The sequence below is a fragment of the Polyodon spathula genome, chromosome 11 (assembly GCF_017654505.1).
Source record: "Polyodon spathula isolate WHYD16114869_AA chromosome 11, ASM1765450v1, whole genome shotgun sequence".
Classification (NCBI taxonomy): domain Eukaryota; kingdom Metazoa; phylum Chordata; class Actinopteri; order Acipenseriformes; family Polyodontidae; genus Polyodon; species Polyodon spathula.
In genome coordinates this window covers 39,481,648-39,498,280 of record NC_054544.1, presented here as the reverse complement: position 1 = coordinate 39,498,280, position 16,633 = coordinate 39,481,648, and the positions used below count along the sequence as shown (strand labels likewise).

The window sequence follows — 16,633 nt, the reverse complement described above, 5'->3', positions numbered from 1 at the left end:
CAGAATATTTAGCAAACATGCTGTATGTAATATGAAATGCGTATACTAACTATAAAGTATAAAGACCACTAGCACAACACTGTCAAATCTCACATTTCCCTCCTGGAATTTGATGAGTCCTGCATGGATATTTGTTTGTAAAAGGCATTCAACTGGCTGAGCATTTTTATTGCACTCTCAAGCACAGTACAAAGGCTACATCTTAAAATACTGGTCTGCTTTTCATTAAGTAGTGAAGACTCTTTGGCTGATCTAGCCTGGGTATAAATTTCTGAGGCATTGTTATAAAACAATAACATATGTATAGATTTTGAGTGCTAGCAGTAAGAACATGTTTTTTTACAAACATCATAAGAAGGCAAAAGGCAATAAACAAAATTGAAAATGTAACTTGAAGCGATGCACTCTTTAAACTGTGTGCGGGCATTTGTTATTAACTACTGTTTTGCAGGTTTTTGATGTATCCTTGGTAGGAGTGTATTGTGTATAACTGACATGCCTACTGCTAACATGTCTACGGTACATTGGAATAAATTGAGTAATCTTCGCTGATATACTCCAGAGGTGTTTGTGGAAGCTTTAACTAGAGTTCGTTACTGTCTTAGTTAAGTGAGTTCACACTCCCCTCATCATAGTTTCTTTAATACAGCCTGTGATTTTCCACAGTGTGCTACAGTTTGGACAGTACATTGATTTATAGTTACAGCAAAACATTTATTGAACAGGTATATCCTGCTTCTTGGTTATAGAATTACTATGCGTTCCAGTGGCGTACCAGAGGGTACCATGCTGGTTGCAAGAAAGAATAGCTGGAGTAAGGGGTTATCTACAAATTACACATTAAGAAAAAAGCTAAATCTGTTCCGTCAAATTTTGCAATGTTAACATGTGTTATAGTTTTGAAGACCCCTTTTCTGTGAAAATTTATCGAAAACTCTTGTTTACAAAGTGTTACCATCTTTTCCAAATTTCAGTAGGCTAACAATCACTTTTATTTTTTTATTAAATGGTTAGTAGGATCAAAATAGCTATTTGAATCTGAAACCTCCTGCATTGCTGATTTTATTACCAAGACAACATTAATTAATGTTAGCGTAATCACAAACATCACATCATCACATGATATTATTGCAGCCCCATGTTATCAGTCTGCACAACTGTGACTCATACAAGATGCTATGTTTTACAAAGGTGTTCTGCCTGTGCTGGCCAATAATTGTGGTTTTCACTTAAGTGTCTGTGTTGGCATTTCAAAGTCTAATGTAGCTCCTGTTTGTCTTCACAGATTTTATAGACAGGTATACCACACCAAGAATGCCATGGCATGACATTGGTTCAGTGGTACATGGGAAAGCAGCCAGAGATGTAGCAAGGCACTTTATACAACGCTGGAACTTCACAAAAGTTAGTTTTTTTGTTTGTTTGTTTGTTTTAAACAACACTGTGGAATAACATTTATAGCACAAGCAACTGTCATTATTGAACTGTGCACATTTATCACAGGCTACATATTCCTTGGCTTCCTGTATTGGATACAAACAAATGAACTTCAGACTTTAAGTACTTAAACTATAAAAGACAGTATAAAGCAAATTTGTTTCTATATACTTTTAAAAAATGTTTACTCTATAGATTACGTACACTGACTGGTTAAAGTCTGTAATAGGGTTACATTTTTTGGCCAGAAGAAAATTATTATCAACGGATTATCTTGTGCCCAAAATCTTAAGATTATTTTCTCTAACAGATTATGAAGCCGAAGTACAGATCCCTCTCCTATCCATACCTTTTGCCAAAATCCCACACAACAGCAAATGATTTGAGGTTTCAGGTTCCAGACTGTGTGAAAACTAAAGTACAGGTGGGTTTTACAGTGGTGAGCAGTCACTTCAGTATATATACCGAACAGTGACAATTATGGTATCTATTCTTCTATAACTGCAGTGTATATGTTCATCAATAATTTAATTGTGAATTCTGAGTTAAAAAAGGCAAACTTTTTTCTGTAACACTGATGAAGGTATTTTTTGAAAAATGTCTACTTTTGTAGCCTTGGTTTGTCTTTTCAGATAATCTTCCCCTTAAAGAGCAGGTTCCATGGACATTGTATATGTACATACAGTACTGTGCAAAAGTTTTAGGCAGGTGTGAAAAAATGCTGTAAAGTAAGAATGCTTTCAAAAATAGACATGTTAATAGTTTATATTTATCAATTAACAAAATGCAAAGTGAGTGAACAGAAGAAAAATCTACATCAAATCAATATTTGGTGTGACCACCCTTTGCCTTCAAAACAGCATCAATTCTTCTAGGTACACTTGCACACAGTTTTTGAAGGAACTTGGCAGGTAGGTTGGCCCAAACATCTTGGAGGGCTAACCACAGTTCTTCTGTGGATTTAGGCAGCCTCAGTTGCTTCTCTCTCTTCATGTAATCCCAGACAGACTCGATGATGTTGAGATCAGGGCTCTGTGGGGGCCATACCATCACTTCCAGGACTCCTTGTTCTTCTTTACGCTGAAGATAGTTCTTATTGACTTTCGCTGTATGTTTGGGGTCATTGCCATGCTGCAGAATAAATTTGGGGCCAATCAAATGCCTCCCTGATGGTATTGCATGATGGATAAGTATCTGCCTGTTCTTCTCTGCATTGAGGAGACCATTAATTCTGACCAAATCCCCAACTCCATATGCAGAAATGTAGCCCCAAACTTGCAAGGAACCTCCACCATGCTTCCCTGTTGCCTGCAGACACTCATCCGTGTACCACTCTCCAGCCCTTTGGTGAACAAATTGCCTTCTGCTACAGCCAAATATTTCAAATTTTGATTCATCAGTCCAGAGCACCTGCTGCCATTTTTCTGCACCCCAGTTCCTGTGTTTTCGTGCATAGTTGAGTCGATTGGCATTGTTTCCACGTTGGAGGTATGGCTTTTTGGCCGCAAGTCTTCCATGAAGGCCTCTTCTGACCAGACTTCTCCGGACAGTAGATGGGTGTACCAGGGTCTCACTGTTTTCTGCCAATTCTGAGCTGATGACACTGCTGGACATCTTCCGATTGCGAAGGGAAGTAAGCATGATGTGTCTTTCATCTGCTGCAGTAAGTTTCCTTGGCCGACCACTGTGTCTACGATCCTCAACGTTGCCCGTTTCTTTGTGCTTCTTCAAAAGAGCTTGGACAGCACATCTGGAAACCCCTGTCTGCTATGAAATTTCTGCCTGGGAGAGACCTTGCTGATGCAGTATAACTACCTTGTGTCTTGTTGCTTTGCTCAGTCTTGCCATGGTGTATGACTTTTGACTGTAAACTGTCTTCAGCAACCTCACCTTGTTAGCTGAGTTTGGCTGTCCCTCACCCAGTTTTATTCCTCCTACACATCTGTTTGTGTTTCAGTTAATTATTGTGTTTCAACCTACATATTGAATTGATGATCATTAGCACCTGTTTGGTATAATTGTTTAATCATACACCTGACTATATACCTACAAAATCCCTGACTTTGTGCAAGTGTACCTAGAAGAACTGATGCTGTTTTGAAGGCAAAGGCTGGTCTCACCAAATATGGATTTGATTTAGATTTTTCTTCTGTTCACACACTTTGCATTTAGTTAATTGATAAATATAAACTATCAACATGTCTATTTTTGAAAGCATTCTTACTTTACAGCATTTTTTCACACCTGCCTAAAACTTTTGCACAGTACTGTATATTTATATATTCCGGAGCGAAATATAATTTTGTACTTGTGCAAGTACTTGTCTCCTTAGTGATTAAAGTTACAGATACTGTTATTTGTAATGAGGTAACATTACCTAGATATCTAAATCAAGTTTAAAACATGTCACAGAATGTTAAACATTAAGATGGTCAACTCAGAATCCTAATGGTACCACTGGCATCAGTGGCAGGTGCTGAGTTAAGTATTGTCCTTCTTGTATAACAATATTTCGTTTCCAGGTGTTGCGCTCAGCTGCAGATTGGTCAGCAGGTATCAAGTGCCATGAAGAATCGATCCACAATGCCTATGTTCATGTAATAGAGAACAGCAAACACTACATCTACATTGAGGTTTGTTCTTCTACACTAGACAACAAGCAGAAAGCAGAAATAGTCGCTGTTTTTAATGCATTGTTTTATGGAAATCGGCGATCTGAAGATTTTATCCATAGTACAATGAGCCCAGATTAAGTAATGATGTAAATTGTTAGCCTGGGGCTATCAAAACTGGCTAGATTTATCACATCCTACTCTTCTACTGTGGTACTATTATAGTACGAAAAACAAGAATACTACTGTTGTACCAGAAAATATTTCCCACTCAAGGAATAAAAAAAAAACAACACACCCTTATTTATTTCTCTTTGGCTAACTTTATTTGCCCCTCTAAAATTCTACCTTTCTTTTGCCTGCATGCAATTTCCACATTTTACTTTATTTGTTTTCTTTTGCTTATGTGACCAACTTAACCTAGTAACAGTGGACCTATTGACACCTATACAAGGTTACTGTCTGATACATGCAAAATCTGTACATTCCTCTTAACAGGACTGTTAAGAGATGTTCACACTTTATCAATTGGCGGTGGAGTCCACATTACACAGAGATATAAGAACATTAAAGACATATAGAAAGACTTCTAGTCTAAGCATTTGTCATTTAAATATATTTTGTATTTCTATACTTGTATTAATAATGCATAACGGGAGTCACGATTTAAAAAATTATATGATTATAACAGCATAACACACGTCTTCAAGCAAAGTTTAAACAGTTTTTGTTTTCTTTTCATGTATGAAATAATGTATGAATAATGCAGGTATTTGGTCATGCTATTAACAGTCCAACCTAGCCCATGGATGAGTTAAATACTGAAATAACAAAATACTTTTTTTATTGCTTGGCAAAATAGATAACTATAAAGACAAAGAGTTAAATCCAGATTACATTATTTTTTCGTTTTCTCGAGTGAAGGTGTTTAGTAAATCTAGCCCCAAATCTCTGAATCTGTTTGATATTATATCAGTTGTTTCCATTCCCTTTTTAGAACCAGTTTTTCATCAGCTGCACTGATAACCGGTTAGTTTTCAACAGGATTGGAGACACTATTGCTGCAAGGATCCTCAGAGCTTACAGGTATTCATTTATATTTTTAAATATTGTCACTAGAAAAAATTGGGACATTTAACAATAATGATTTTAGAAAAGTAGCTAACTTTATTCTTACATATACAGTACCAGTCAAAAGTTTGAGTACACCTGCTTGAAACCAGGTTTTTCATGATTATCTATGCTTTTAACTGTATGAACTTGTCTATAAACACTTAATATTTCTTTATATTATACATGCAATTATATAAGCTGATAATCATGAGTGAATTGCATTCAAAAATTAAATTTTTACATGAAAATGTAAATCTTGTCAATTTCAATAAAATGGTCACCCAAAGCAAGGAGATTTCAGTCTGAAGCTTTTGTCTTTGTTAGATGTTCTCTGAGTTAAGTAGCATGTTACCTAATTAACCTTTTGTCACCAATTATTGTTAACAGGTGAGGGTCCATAATTACTATAAATATAAGTAGCATAGGCACAAGTTTGTCATTCCTGAATGTAAGGGAGCAGAAAATGGCAAAATATGCTCAGTTAAGCAAAGAAAAAAGACAGTCTGCAATTACTTTAAGAAATGAAGGTCAATCTTTTAGACAGATCGCAAGAACTTTGCAAGTGTCTGTAACTGCTGTGGCCAAGACCATCAAATGATTTGAAGAAACTGGCACTCATGAGGCCCGAACAAGGTCAGGCAAGCCAAGGGTGACCTCAGAATCAGAGAACAAGTTCATTCGAGTCACAAGTCTAGGAAACTGGCAATTAACTGCCCCTGAAATACAAGCTTAGCTAAATGCTACTAGAAGTACAGATACTTCAACATCAACTGTTCAGAGGAGATTGCGTGAAGCTGGCCTAACTGGAAGAATTGCTGCAAAGAAACCAATGAGTCAAAATTTGAAATATTTGGGTCCAACCGCTGAGTATTGTAAGGCGCAGAGAGGGTGAGCGCATGAGTTCTGCATGTGTGGTTCCCACTGTCAAGCATGGAGGAGGCAGTGTCATGGTCTGGGGTTGCTTTGCTGGTGACAGAGTTGGTGATCTTTACCGAGTCCCTGGCACGCTCAACCAGCATGGCTATCATAACAACTTCAGAGGCATGCCATTCCATCAGGATTACGGCTAGTTGGGCAGTCCTTAATTCTTCAACAAGATAATGACCCGAAATACCTCAAAGTTGTGCAAGAACTATCTGGCGAAGAAGGAAAGTGAAGGACAACTCAATCTAATGACCTGGCCTGCCCAGTCTCCAGACCTCAATTCCATAGAACTTGTATGGGACGAACTGGACAGAAGAGTCAAAGCAAAGCTACCCACAAGTGCCCTACATCTCTGGGAATTGCTGCAGAAGAGCTGGGAAGACATGTCACAATTACAATTTTACAGGAAAGATCAGTAACAATAGTATCCTTTCTGTACATAGTAAAAGTGCCCATTTTACAGCTGACCTTTTAAAGAGAGACCACCTCTTACAAGCAACCACTTACTTGCTGACTCCCAAGGGTGGTTGTTCATAGCATGTGTGCGTGCATGCATCCGTCTGTCCGTCCGTCCGTCCACAAAGATAGTAACTCTTGAAAACATGACATTGTGGGGACGTCTCCACATTGTAAAACACCTTTTTAAGAACTAAATATGTATGTAAAAAAATAAATAAAAAACAACTAAAAAGGAGAAAATATTTAGTTTGTTGTCAACTTTCACCCTGTGCGGAGTTTTGTCTGACTGGAGTTAGAAATAGTAAATAAAAATATAGTGAGAGTCAATGAGAATTCCCCACAAGTATAGGAAAACAAACGTGTGTGTGTGTGTGTGTGTGTGTGTAATGTATGTTTATACTATATGTGAAAATAAAGAGACTAAAAAAAGACGCTTGGATGTTTGTTTTTCATAAGCTTGGCCCCTTTATTAATTTAAACAAAAGAACACACCCCTGCATCTTTAAAAGTGTCCTGCAGACTACATTACCATTGAATCTGCATTTGATGTTTTTTTCCTCTGGTAAATCAGAGCCAGTGAATACACAGCAGAGAGAAAGACCTTTTATTCTCGTCACTTAGGATTCTTCAGACAAGCACAAAAGGTAGATTTTGAGAATGATTCAATATTGGGACAACCAAATGAAGTAAAAATCATAAAATGGTGAGGAAAATGTTAAATAAATAAATAAATAAATAAAAATAAACAAACAAATAAATAAATAAATGGGAATGACAAACATAAGTCTCACATTAAAAAAAAAAAAAAAAAAAGCTGAGAAATGTTGGAACTACTGCTTTTCCTTGACTGAAAGAAAATCAAAAGACATTACATCTGAATTAAACATGCACCATGCTACTGTTTACAAAACTGTTTCTGGTTTACTGGGTAGTAAAAGCAGGTGACTGCTGTAAAGACTCTCTGTTCTCTGTTTTACATGTTATTCAAATACATATAAAATAATGCAGACAGTGCTTCCGTGACACTGAAGGTGCTAAGCTTATATTTAAAGACTTGAAGTACTCACGGTACTGGTATTAAGTGCCCATAAATACATCTTACTGCTTTAAAGTTCAGCTGTAGTGGCTGCTTAAGCTGTAGTCGTATTGAGACTCTGACAGAAAAAGCCCTTCTCTTCTGTTGACTTAAAACTTCCACCCCCATCACTGAATGTTTGGGGACCTTTTAAATTAGTTTAAAATAATTTAATGATATTAACCAGCTGGGGCCAAAAAATTGAAACACCTGCCAAAGCCACCAATCATATATAGTCCTTAAAACTTAATAGCCGTTATCGCAGCAGTGTTTTGTTTTTCTTTGTTGTTGTTATTACAGCTGGAAATCCCCATGAAGAAACAGCATAAACCATTGGCCAGTACAAAATGGCTGAACAAACATTATTGGAAGAGCTGTACAGTATATTGTATCTGGTACACACTGAATAAAATTTTCCTCCCATGTTTGATATTAAAATGTGTTTGTCACAGGGAAAATTTGCATTAAAGGGTTTAGGTATTAGATAGCTGATTGGTTAGATATCTAAGCATTGCTTCCTGAACTGAAACAGTTACTAAAGGTGTCCTTGATAGCCTCCTTTATTCTAAACTGTAACATCCCCCTAATACAACATGTATAATCCAATTGCGTTTCTCTTTCTTCAGAGAGAATAAGAGGTACCGCGTTTATGTGGTGACACCTCTCTTACCTGGATTTGAAGGAGACATCTCCAGTGGAGGAGGGAGCGCTATACAAGCAGTCATGCACTTTAACTACAGGTGAGAAAGTAAAGGTTATCGTACTAATATAATACCTTGGTATGCCGATGGATTAAAAGTGTTTATTAGTTGATCATGCCTTTGTGGTAGGTCAAAATATTAAAATACTCCCACCAAGGTGGAGTTCTTCCACTGTCCCTTTAGTACAGACCCATGTCATTGCCATTTGGAAAGGGATTGCATTTTACAGAAGGTGCAATGCCTATATTATGTGCAAGTCGGGTCAAATCCACTTTCCAGAGCTGTGGAGAACTAACCAATAGCCTATACTTTTTAATCATAGTGGTCTTCCATGAGATCCAGAGTTTAACACATGCCATAGTGTCACCAATTCAAAGACATGTATGCAGCACATGTTAAAAACGGATAGTTTTAAGAGCAAAGGACATTATGGTTCACAGCCTGTGATAGTCACATCTTTCCTTTCCTGTTTCGTGTGTTGGTGCTTGTGGATAAGGTGCCCATGAAAGTTAATGGACACTGGCCCTGGTAACAGTCAGATGCAGTGTAGGCAGGTGCCAGATGTGAGCAAGTTTATAGGATGGTTTGGATTATACTGCAGGTCTACCAGGACTGCCGGGCTGTGGATTATCAAGACTGCACTGTAAGTGTTTTGTTGAAAGATTGTGTATTGGTGAATAGAAACAAAAGTGACTCCCATGGTAATTGCAGAGTGATTTTGAGTCTTGGGGCTCTATTCATATGCTTAAATCTTGTCCATTTTGTCTTGTACTTTTGACAGCTTCCTATTATTAGATAATTAAATGCCTTCCCTTCTGAAACATACCATTGTCATAATATTATAGTATCAGTGTATTGCCCAGAGGAAACCCCAGTTAAACCATAACCACACCTTACCAAAGCAATAGCAGCAATGGCAACAGGTTTGGAATAGATCTGGAGCAGTGGCCCTTATACTACACAGTGATACTGATATGGTACCATGGTACTGCAATGGACCAGTATGCAAAATATGTCACATTTTGAAAATACTACCACAGTGATAGCATTCTACCAATAGCTCATACCACTGTATCTTACTTTGTGCTAGTACTGTCCCATTAATACAGAACTGTTGTTTTCTACACTGTAGTGCCATTGCAGATCATATGGTTGGGTGATCCCTTTATTACACAAGCGAATGTTATGCCACAATGTTTTCTTGTTTGAGCAGCAGTTGTTAAGGATGACTCTGTATAATCTTGTGATTCGCATGTGACTTATGCCCTCGCTTAAAGCAAATAAGATAAGCTTTTGGATTTCAGTTGGATTATCCTGTTATCTTAGGTAATTCAGTACGCTATGTAAAGCCTATACAAAACATATGATGAATGGTTTCAGTTGTTTTTAGGTAGGACACAAATGATTAGTTTCCATTTAAAAATCAAGAACCTGAGAATACAAGCTAAGCAATTCCGGGGGGGTGGTTCCTGTGTGTGAATTTATTTTAAATAGATGCTCAGTAATTGGATCCCACTAGGCAGTGAATGGCAAAATAACGCAGAATACATTTCAGTGTAGTTCTCAAACTTAACGGACCGATAATAAAAAATAAAACGTTTGCACAGTGGACTGGCTCAGCAAGAATGGAAATACCCAAATGGAAATGAACAGTGGGTAAGCAAGATTCACAAGAACCAAACTTTTTGTGTCTGGTCAGTGGTTCTGACCATACATGGTACAAATTCCCTTAAAACCGGATGTCCAGTCAAAAACCAGATAGTTGGTAACCCTAGCCCTCATCTCTGAACTGAGAAATACAAAAACGTAGGTCATTTTATTTAAACCTTTGCACTATTTTGTGAAAGGAACATAACTGGGAATGAGCCAAAATCACAGTACTTCAACTAAAGACTAGTTTTGAAGAGTGTTGAACGTTCTGTAGGGGTACAGAATGCTTTAAAACATGCTAATCCCTTTCTAGAAAAGGTTTAATAAATGTAGTGGCAAGGATAGAAAACCACAGTTTTAAAATACATGCTCATGACTCTTTTTAGCATAATTAGCATTAACATTGACCCCACTTTAGACTGCAGGTAATTCTGGATCTTTTTTTACTTGTACCTTACTCACTTCCTGTGAGAAGTCACATGGCATGATTTCAGCTAGACCATTGGACGGCAACTTGGCTACAGCAAAAATAAGTGATTTAATACAAGGAAGCAGAAGCAACTTTTTAACAAGCATTTTCTTTGAAATATCTGCCTTTTTCAAACTGAAGTATAGAAAAGAAGGCAATTAAATTCAGCAGATGAAATCTGAGATATGTTTACTACTGTTAATAACAGGGAAATGTTGGTTTCTACTCCTTTAAAACAAGGTCCCTATTGAGTAATAGTGTTGTAATACAGTAATCCATTTTATTATTTACAGCGTGGTTTTGCATATATTTTCTTAACCACATGAAAAGGCATCTTTTTGGAAAGCTCTAAACTCTGGCCATCAGCTAGTGGTATACTTTCAGTCATAACACAACAGAAATCCTGTTCACACAACATGCAACACAACCATAACATTCCAATTGTATTTTTGTGTTTTCTTTTCAGGACAATGAGCAAGGGCGATAATTCCATCATTTCACAACTGAAAGCAGAAAGTAAGTATATCTCAGTGTGAGTAATACCAGGGTAAAAGAATCCATGCCTGTGTTCTCAACCTTTCTGGCTCTTTTTACTGATTGTACTGTTCCTCATTTCAAACTCCTGCCAAGAAGTCTGTCAATTTCTGCATCCCATTTTTCCACATATAAAGCTTGCTTTAAAGATTTCATGGTGTCTGTACAATATTGTAATACTGAATGTTTTCATTTTTCCTCACATCAGTTTAGACACATACCATATTGAAGAACAACTATGGAAACGAAGCATTAGAGTTCTACAGTCTGCGTTCTCAGTTAGAGGCGATGAGCACTATAAAAAGAAAACATTGTGTCTTTCAAAATAGTTAAATACACTATATGCTACTATTGCTTACATTAAAAAAAACGAAGGCATTAATGAAATTGTCAGAAATATTATGGGACAAAATGTTGAATGTTCAAGCATTCCTAACAAAACTGATGGGACAGAATTCCCTCCAACTTTTCCTTCTCTTGAACAGTGAACTATATATACACTTCTAGATGGATTTTGTAACCTATGTTTACTGAAACATAGCATATAATAGGACAGTGAACATCTATGTATGTGTTGTATCAATATGTGTAGCTTGTAAACAGCTTTTAGTTTGTCAGTTCAGCTCTATTTGTGCTGATATTCCTTTAAACACAGACGTTCGACATTCTGCTGTACCAATAGCATTGTTCATAAGCTATTAAGCATGCTTGCCAGCAGATTTTATTGGGTCTTGTGTAGGCCTTGTATGTACAGGACTTGCCTTAAAGCCCAATTACTCTCACATAACTGAGAATCTTTGGGAAATTAAACCTTTTTTTTTTGTCTTTACAGTCCTTATCAGTTACAGTCTTAGATGCTTGAGATACTAATACACATTTTAGTTGAATAGTCACCAGGAATTGGGTGGCAGTCTTGTTTGTTTTATCTAGAACATGTCTGAATTGCTTTGGTCTTTGGTTTATTGAGGAGTAAAAAGTGTTGGCTGGTCTACTGTAATTTGATGACTTGCATTTAGGCTGTATTCAAAAGGCTTATTTAAGGGCTGGTTTTAAAAGTCTGATTTGAGGGATTCAATAAATTGTTGATATAAAAAAAACACTATTTCATTTGTTAACAAACAATACAAACAAGTTGAAATGCTTTTGTGAAAGTTGCTCCGTGTAGGTTTGGTAAATGTTTAGACAAATGAACCTGCCCTCACAGTTGGTCCCACTTGAGTTGTTTGTGATGAATCACTCACAGTTTCTTTTTTGTGTTCGCTTGTTGTGGGTGTACAGTGGGAAACCAGTGGATTAACTACATCTCATTCTGTGGGCTGAGGACTCATGCAGAGCTGGCGGGAAAGATGGTCACCGAGCTCATCTACGTTCACAGCAAGATGCTGATAGCTGACGACAACACTGTCATCATCGGTGAGTGAATGGGCTCAGAGCTGCTAATAAGATTAATCTCCTTCACTGATAAAGCATGGAGAGGTTCTGAGCACTTTGGCAGCTTGCCACCTTCGCTATCTATCATTTTATTGACCTTAATGCCATTTTCAGTACACTACTGATTTTTTTGTTGGTTGTATAAAAATAAAATGTATCTTATATGAACTTGAGGCTAGATCAGTGTATCTTTGCAAGGCATCCTTTTAACTAAAGGCCAAAGATTGAGTAGAAACTGAACGCTAAACTTTTTTTTATTCTAACAAATAAAACAGGATAGAATAAAGTCTTCATAATGGCACATAAACAATCACTGCTTCCTTTGGGGCCTCCAAAGTAGACGTTTCTGCTTCCAGTGTTTGGTTTAACCCTGGACCCTGAAGTCTAAGCTGAGGTCTGGATCATCAAGGCCAATTAAGGATGAAGCCAGTGTCAGGGCTGGAAGCCTCTAAGTAGGGTTCAGTGTCAATAACGTTATATAAGACAGTCAAACATGTATTGCTGTTTATTAGGGTACATTGGGGGTAAATGTGGAGGGTTTTCAGAAAATGTTTACAAATATAAAAAGGATCTAGAAAAGGATCAGAAAAAAAGACATAAAATGTGAACTCTTCAAAGATTGCAAATGTGCAAAACATGCAGCCAAGCAGGCTTAGCAGTACTGGTGAGACATTACCCGTGACCAGTTTAAAACACCCTTCTTTGAAGTCCTGAGATCATTGTCAGTCCTGTTGATTATTACTTAGTGGAGATGCAATGTTGTGTTTAGAATGACACAAGTACAACCCTGCACTGCCACCATATATTGTATACAGCTATGTAGATATAATGGGTTGCAATTTTATTTGTATCTATGAATAGCAATGGAATTTTCCTTTTCATCAGCCAACAAAAGCACACTCAGTAACTGGCTGGTCTTAGCTCTTAGTAGGTGTCTTGTTTTGTTGATTTGTGTAGTATTCTAATTTATAATAAAACCAAGATTTTTGTGAATTACAGTATTTAGCAATACCTGCTTGCAATGATTCATTACTCCATAATTCAGTTCTGTCAAAAATTGTGAATTACAGCACACAATATGATTCTGTAGTTCAGAAATGAGTATGTGGGACTTCATATTTAAGTGTATAAATATACAGTGATTTATATTTCCTTCAAAGCTACCGTATATACCGGTAAATAATACATTGTTATCATCAAAGATAATCTAATTGTATGAAGAGGATGTAATTGTCTTCATATGTTAGACAGATCACAGTTCTGTCTAAACCAAGATGATGTCACTTTCTGAAAACACACGTTGGCATTTATTTGTCATGCTGTTTGACAGCCTATAATATGCATTGCTTCAGACTTCCCACCAAATATGCACAGCTGCAAACAAGCATGTAATTGTTATTCAGATCCTAATAAGGCAATGCCTAATGTGCTATCGGAAGTGTGTGGGGCTCCCAGAGGATCTGTACGACTCACAAGAACCAACATGTTTCCCTTAAACAAGTAAGGAACAAGTGAAGAAATGGTGGAGTATTTACTGGTCATCTAAAAAGCATTCAGTGGGAGACATGTGACATTTTTGTGATTTGCCTTTTCCTCAGTTAGCAGTTGGGGTACCCCTATTCAAAATAACTTTATTAAAAAAATTTAAAAAGTAATTTTTTCTATGTTTCTACAGCACATCTTTGATTTTTATGGGCATTAGCTGTAATACACTGCAGGAGAGGCTTTATTGCAGTTATCTCCTCAGTATCATTTTGTACCAGGCTTATTTCTGTGAACTCTGAATCTGAGAGAGCAAGGGTGCCAAACCATAAACAAAGATGACAATAATATATATATATATATATGTGTGTGTGTGTGTGTGTGTGTATATATATATATATATATATATATATATATATATATTTTTAATAAACGTAATTTAAAGTATTTGGCAAGGCATTGATTTCAGTTCAACGTATAACATTTCATTCATGACTGTGCTTTGTAGTTGAACAATTTTATTTCCAGTTGACTGGAGAAGACAAACATAGAATAAATAGTGAACTTTAACATAAAAAATCGGTAAGTGTTATTTGTTGGTGTCCGTCTAAAATCATAAGGCCAGTACAGTGTTAGTTTAATGGTGCCCCTAAAATCCATATTTCTATTACCTTCACTCCTCAATTTATTTTTAATTCCCTAATGCATTTTATTCACTTTATCATACTTCTTTCCAGTGATTTTTATATAACTGGCCACAGCTGCAAATGATGCTCAAATTACAGTTGCACACCCCCTAGTGGTCATTTCTAAAACCTCATTTTAAATGCCTGTAGTGTTCATAATAGCAGTAATCCCATCTGAAGCATATATTACTGTAGTTTTGGCACTGTACACTTGTTGTGCTTTTATCAACAGGAGCACTATTTAATCAATAGAACCCTGATTAGGGAGCATTACTAAAGCATTAACTATAGGGTGCATCAAGCACACAAGGAAAACTCTTCTGAATGGAAAAACTTGAGGATGTTATGCTTGTGAGTGAGATTGGTACTGTATACTAGATGCCCCTGTAGTACTAGCTTTTGCCATATAAGTGTTTTGGTCTTTCCTTGTTGTTTGTTTTGTTTTGTTTTGTTTTGTTTTTTAATCTTTTATGTGCTAGTTCCACTGAGAGTCAATCGAATTAGTCGTTTGTTATGTCTGAATTTTTAGCGCTGCTCTACCACAGTGCAGTGTCCGCCAGTCTCCTGACAGCCGGGTGATAGTTCTTAAGTGTCTGATTAACAGCCTTGCCCAATTTTTTTTTTTTTTTCATTTACTGGTAAATAAAAAAATCATGAAAACTGGTTGTGCTCTTTTAGGCTCTGCAAACATTAATGATCGAAGCATGCTGGGGAAGCGAGACAGTGAAATGGCAGTGATCATTGAAGACACGCAAACTGTACCCTCTGTAATGGATGGGGAGGACTACCAGGCAGGGGAACTGGGACTCCAGCTGCGGCTTGAGTGCTTCAAGTAACCCACTTTTCATTATAAATTACCATGAAAGATTTAACTGATAACATGCCTGCATAATTAGAAAAATGCTGTTGTTTTTTTTTTTTTTTTTTTTGCACTAAGTTTCATATTAATTTAAGTTTATTTTAAGATAAGCCTACAATATATTTTAGTTTAGAGTTGTTTTCATGCTCTGTAATACACTGTATAGCTTCATCTACCACTACCTTAAAATTGATTGCCCTTCCTTTAATCTGTCAGCATTGTATAAAAGCGTCTTTATGGGTGTTTGTTTTCTCTTTCTCACTTCAGTGAAATATTCTTGATGTGTATCTGTTTAGTGCAAATCAATGATACAAGTCACCACTATGAGGTGCTGTAATAGTTAAGCTGTGTCTTCTGATAATTCCAGGTTGATTCTAGGTGGCTTCACTGATCCCACCATTAATGTAACTGACCCAATCAGTGAAAGGTTCTTCAAGGAGGTGTGGGTAACAACAGCAGCACGCAATGCGACTATCTACGAGAAGGTGGGTATAAAAGGATGGGAATAATAACAGAGAAGGGAACAAAGCATAGTTTACATTAACTGCTCTGTTCCAACTCCCAAAAATCAGTAAGAGCTGAAAAGCCCACCTTAGTTTAAAAAAAAAAATAAGTTAGATAACAGTAAGGATGCCACATTTAAGCATGTGCAGGCTTCACTATTAAACTAAACTCACACACGCCATCCCCTAAAGACATTTAGTACATTTTTACTTGGAACGGTTCATTTAACATGGGTGTAAGAGGAGGATGTTACCTGCGTGGGCCGTCACTGAATAATAATAAGTCAGACACATAGCAGTGGGTGTTGACACGCAGCACAGGCATGCAGATTTAATAAACCCGGGTGCCGATGCTAGGGTAACAACAATGGTAATTCTAGCACTGAATTTAATAAACAACAAAACAAAGCTAATATATAAAGGTTTGCCCACAGATGGCGAACGCTAGTTCCATTAAAAGGAACATCCCACTTCAGGAACCTGCTACACGGCTGACCCTCACCGTACTTAGTTTGGGATTAACTCCCCTAAACTGACCTAGTGATGTTGCTCCCGAAGTCCCAGCGATTCCGGCTTTTTCCGACGGCCCTGGCTTGGCAGCGCCTTCACAGGCCCAGTCTGGGAGTCGAATGGTTTTGTGAAGCAATTCCCCCTAAATCGGACACTCTCTTCTGTGAAAATACGGGAGCTGAGTGTAG

The 16,633-nt window shown here is 37.1% G+C and overlaps 1 protein-coding gene across 6 annotated transcripts in view; it reads left to right on the top strand.

Moving 5' to 3' along the window:
* The window catches only part of LOC121322911 (phospholipase D1-like), a 75,759-nt gene that overhangs the window by 54,504 nt on the left and 4,622 nt on the right, over positions 1-16,633 (top strand). For all 6 annotated transcript variants that reach the window (XM_041263503.1, XM_041263502.1, XM_041263506.1 and 3 more), the window contains 9 exons: positions 1,286-1,404; positions 1,748-1,861; positions 3,960-4,070; positions 5,047-5,135; positions 8,247-8,360; positions 10,907-10,956; positions 12,253-12,387; positions 15,252-15,405; positions 15,800-15,917. In XM_041263503.1, the coding sequence (XP_041119437.1) occupies positions 1,286-1,404; positions 1,748-1,861; positions 3,960-4,070; positions 5,047-5,135; positions 8,247-8,360; positions 10,907-10,956; positions 12,253-12,387; positions 15,252-15,405; positions 15,800-15,917 (1,004 nt within the window). The remainder of the gene's footprint in view (positions 1-1,285; positions 1,405-1,747; positions 1,862-3,959; positions 4,071-5,046; positions 5,136-8,246; positions 8,361-10,906; positions 10,957-12,252; positions 12,388-15,251; positions 15,406-15,799; positions 15,918-16,633) is intronic.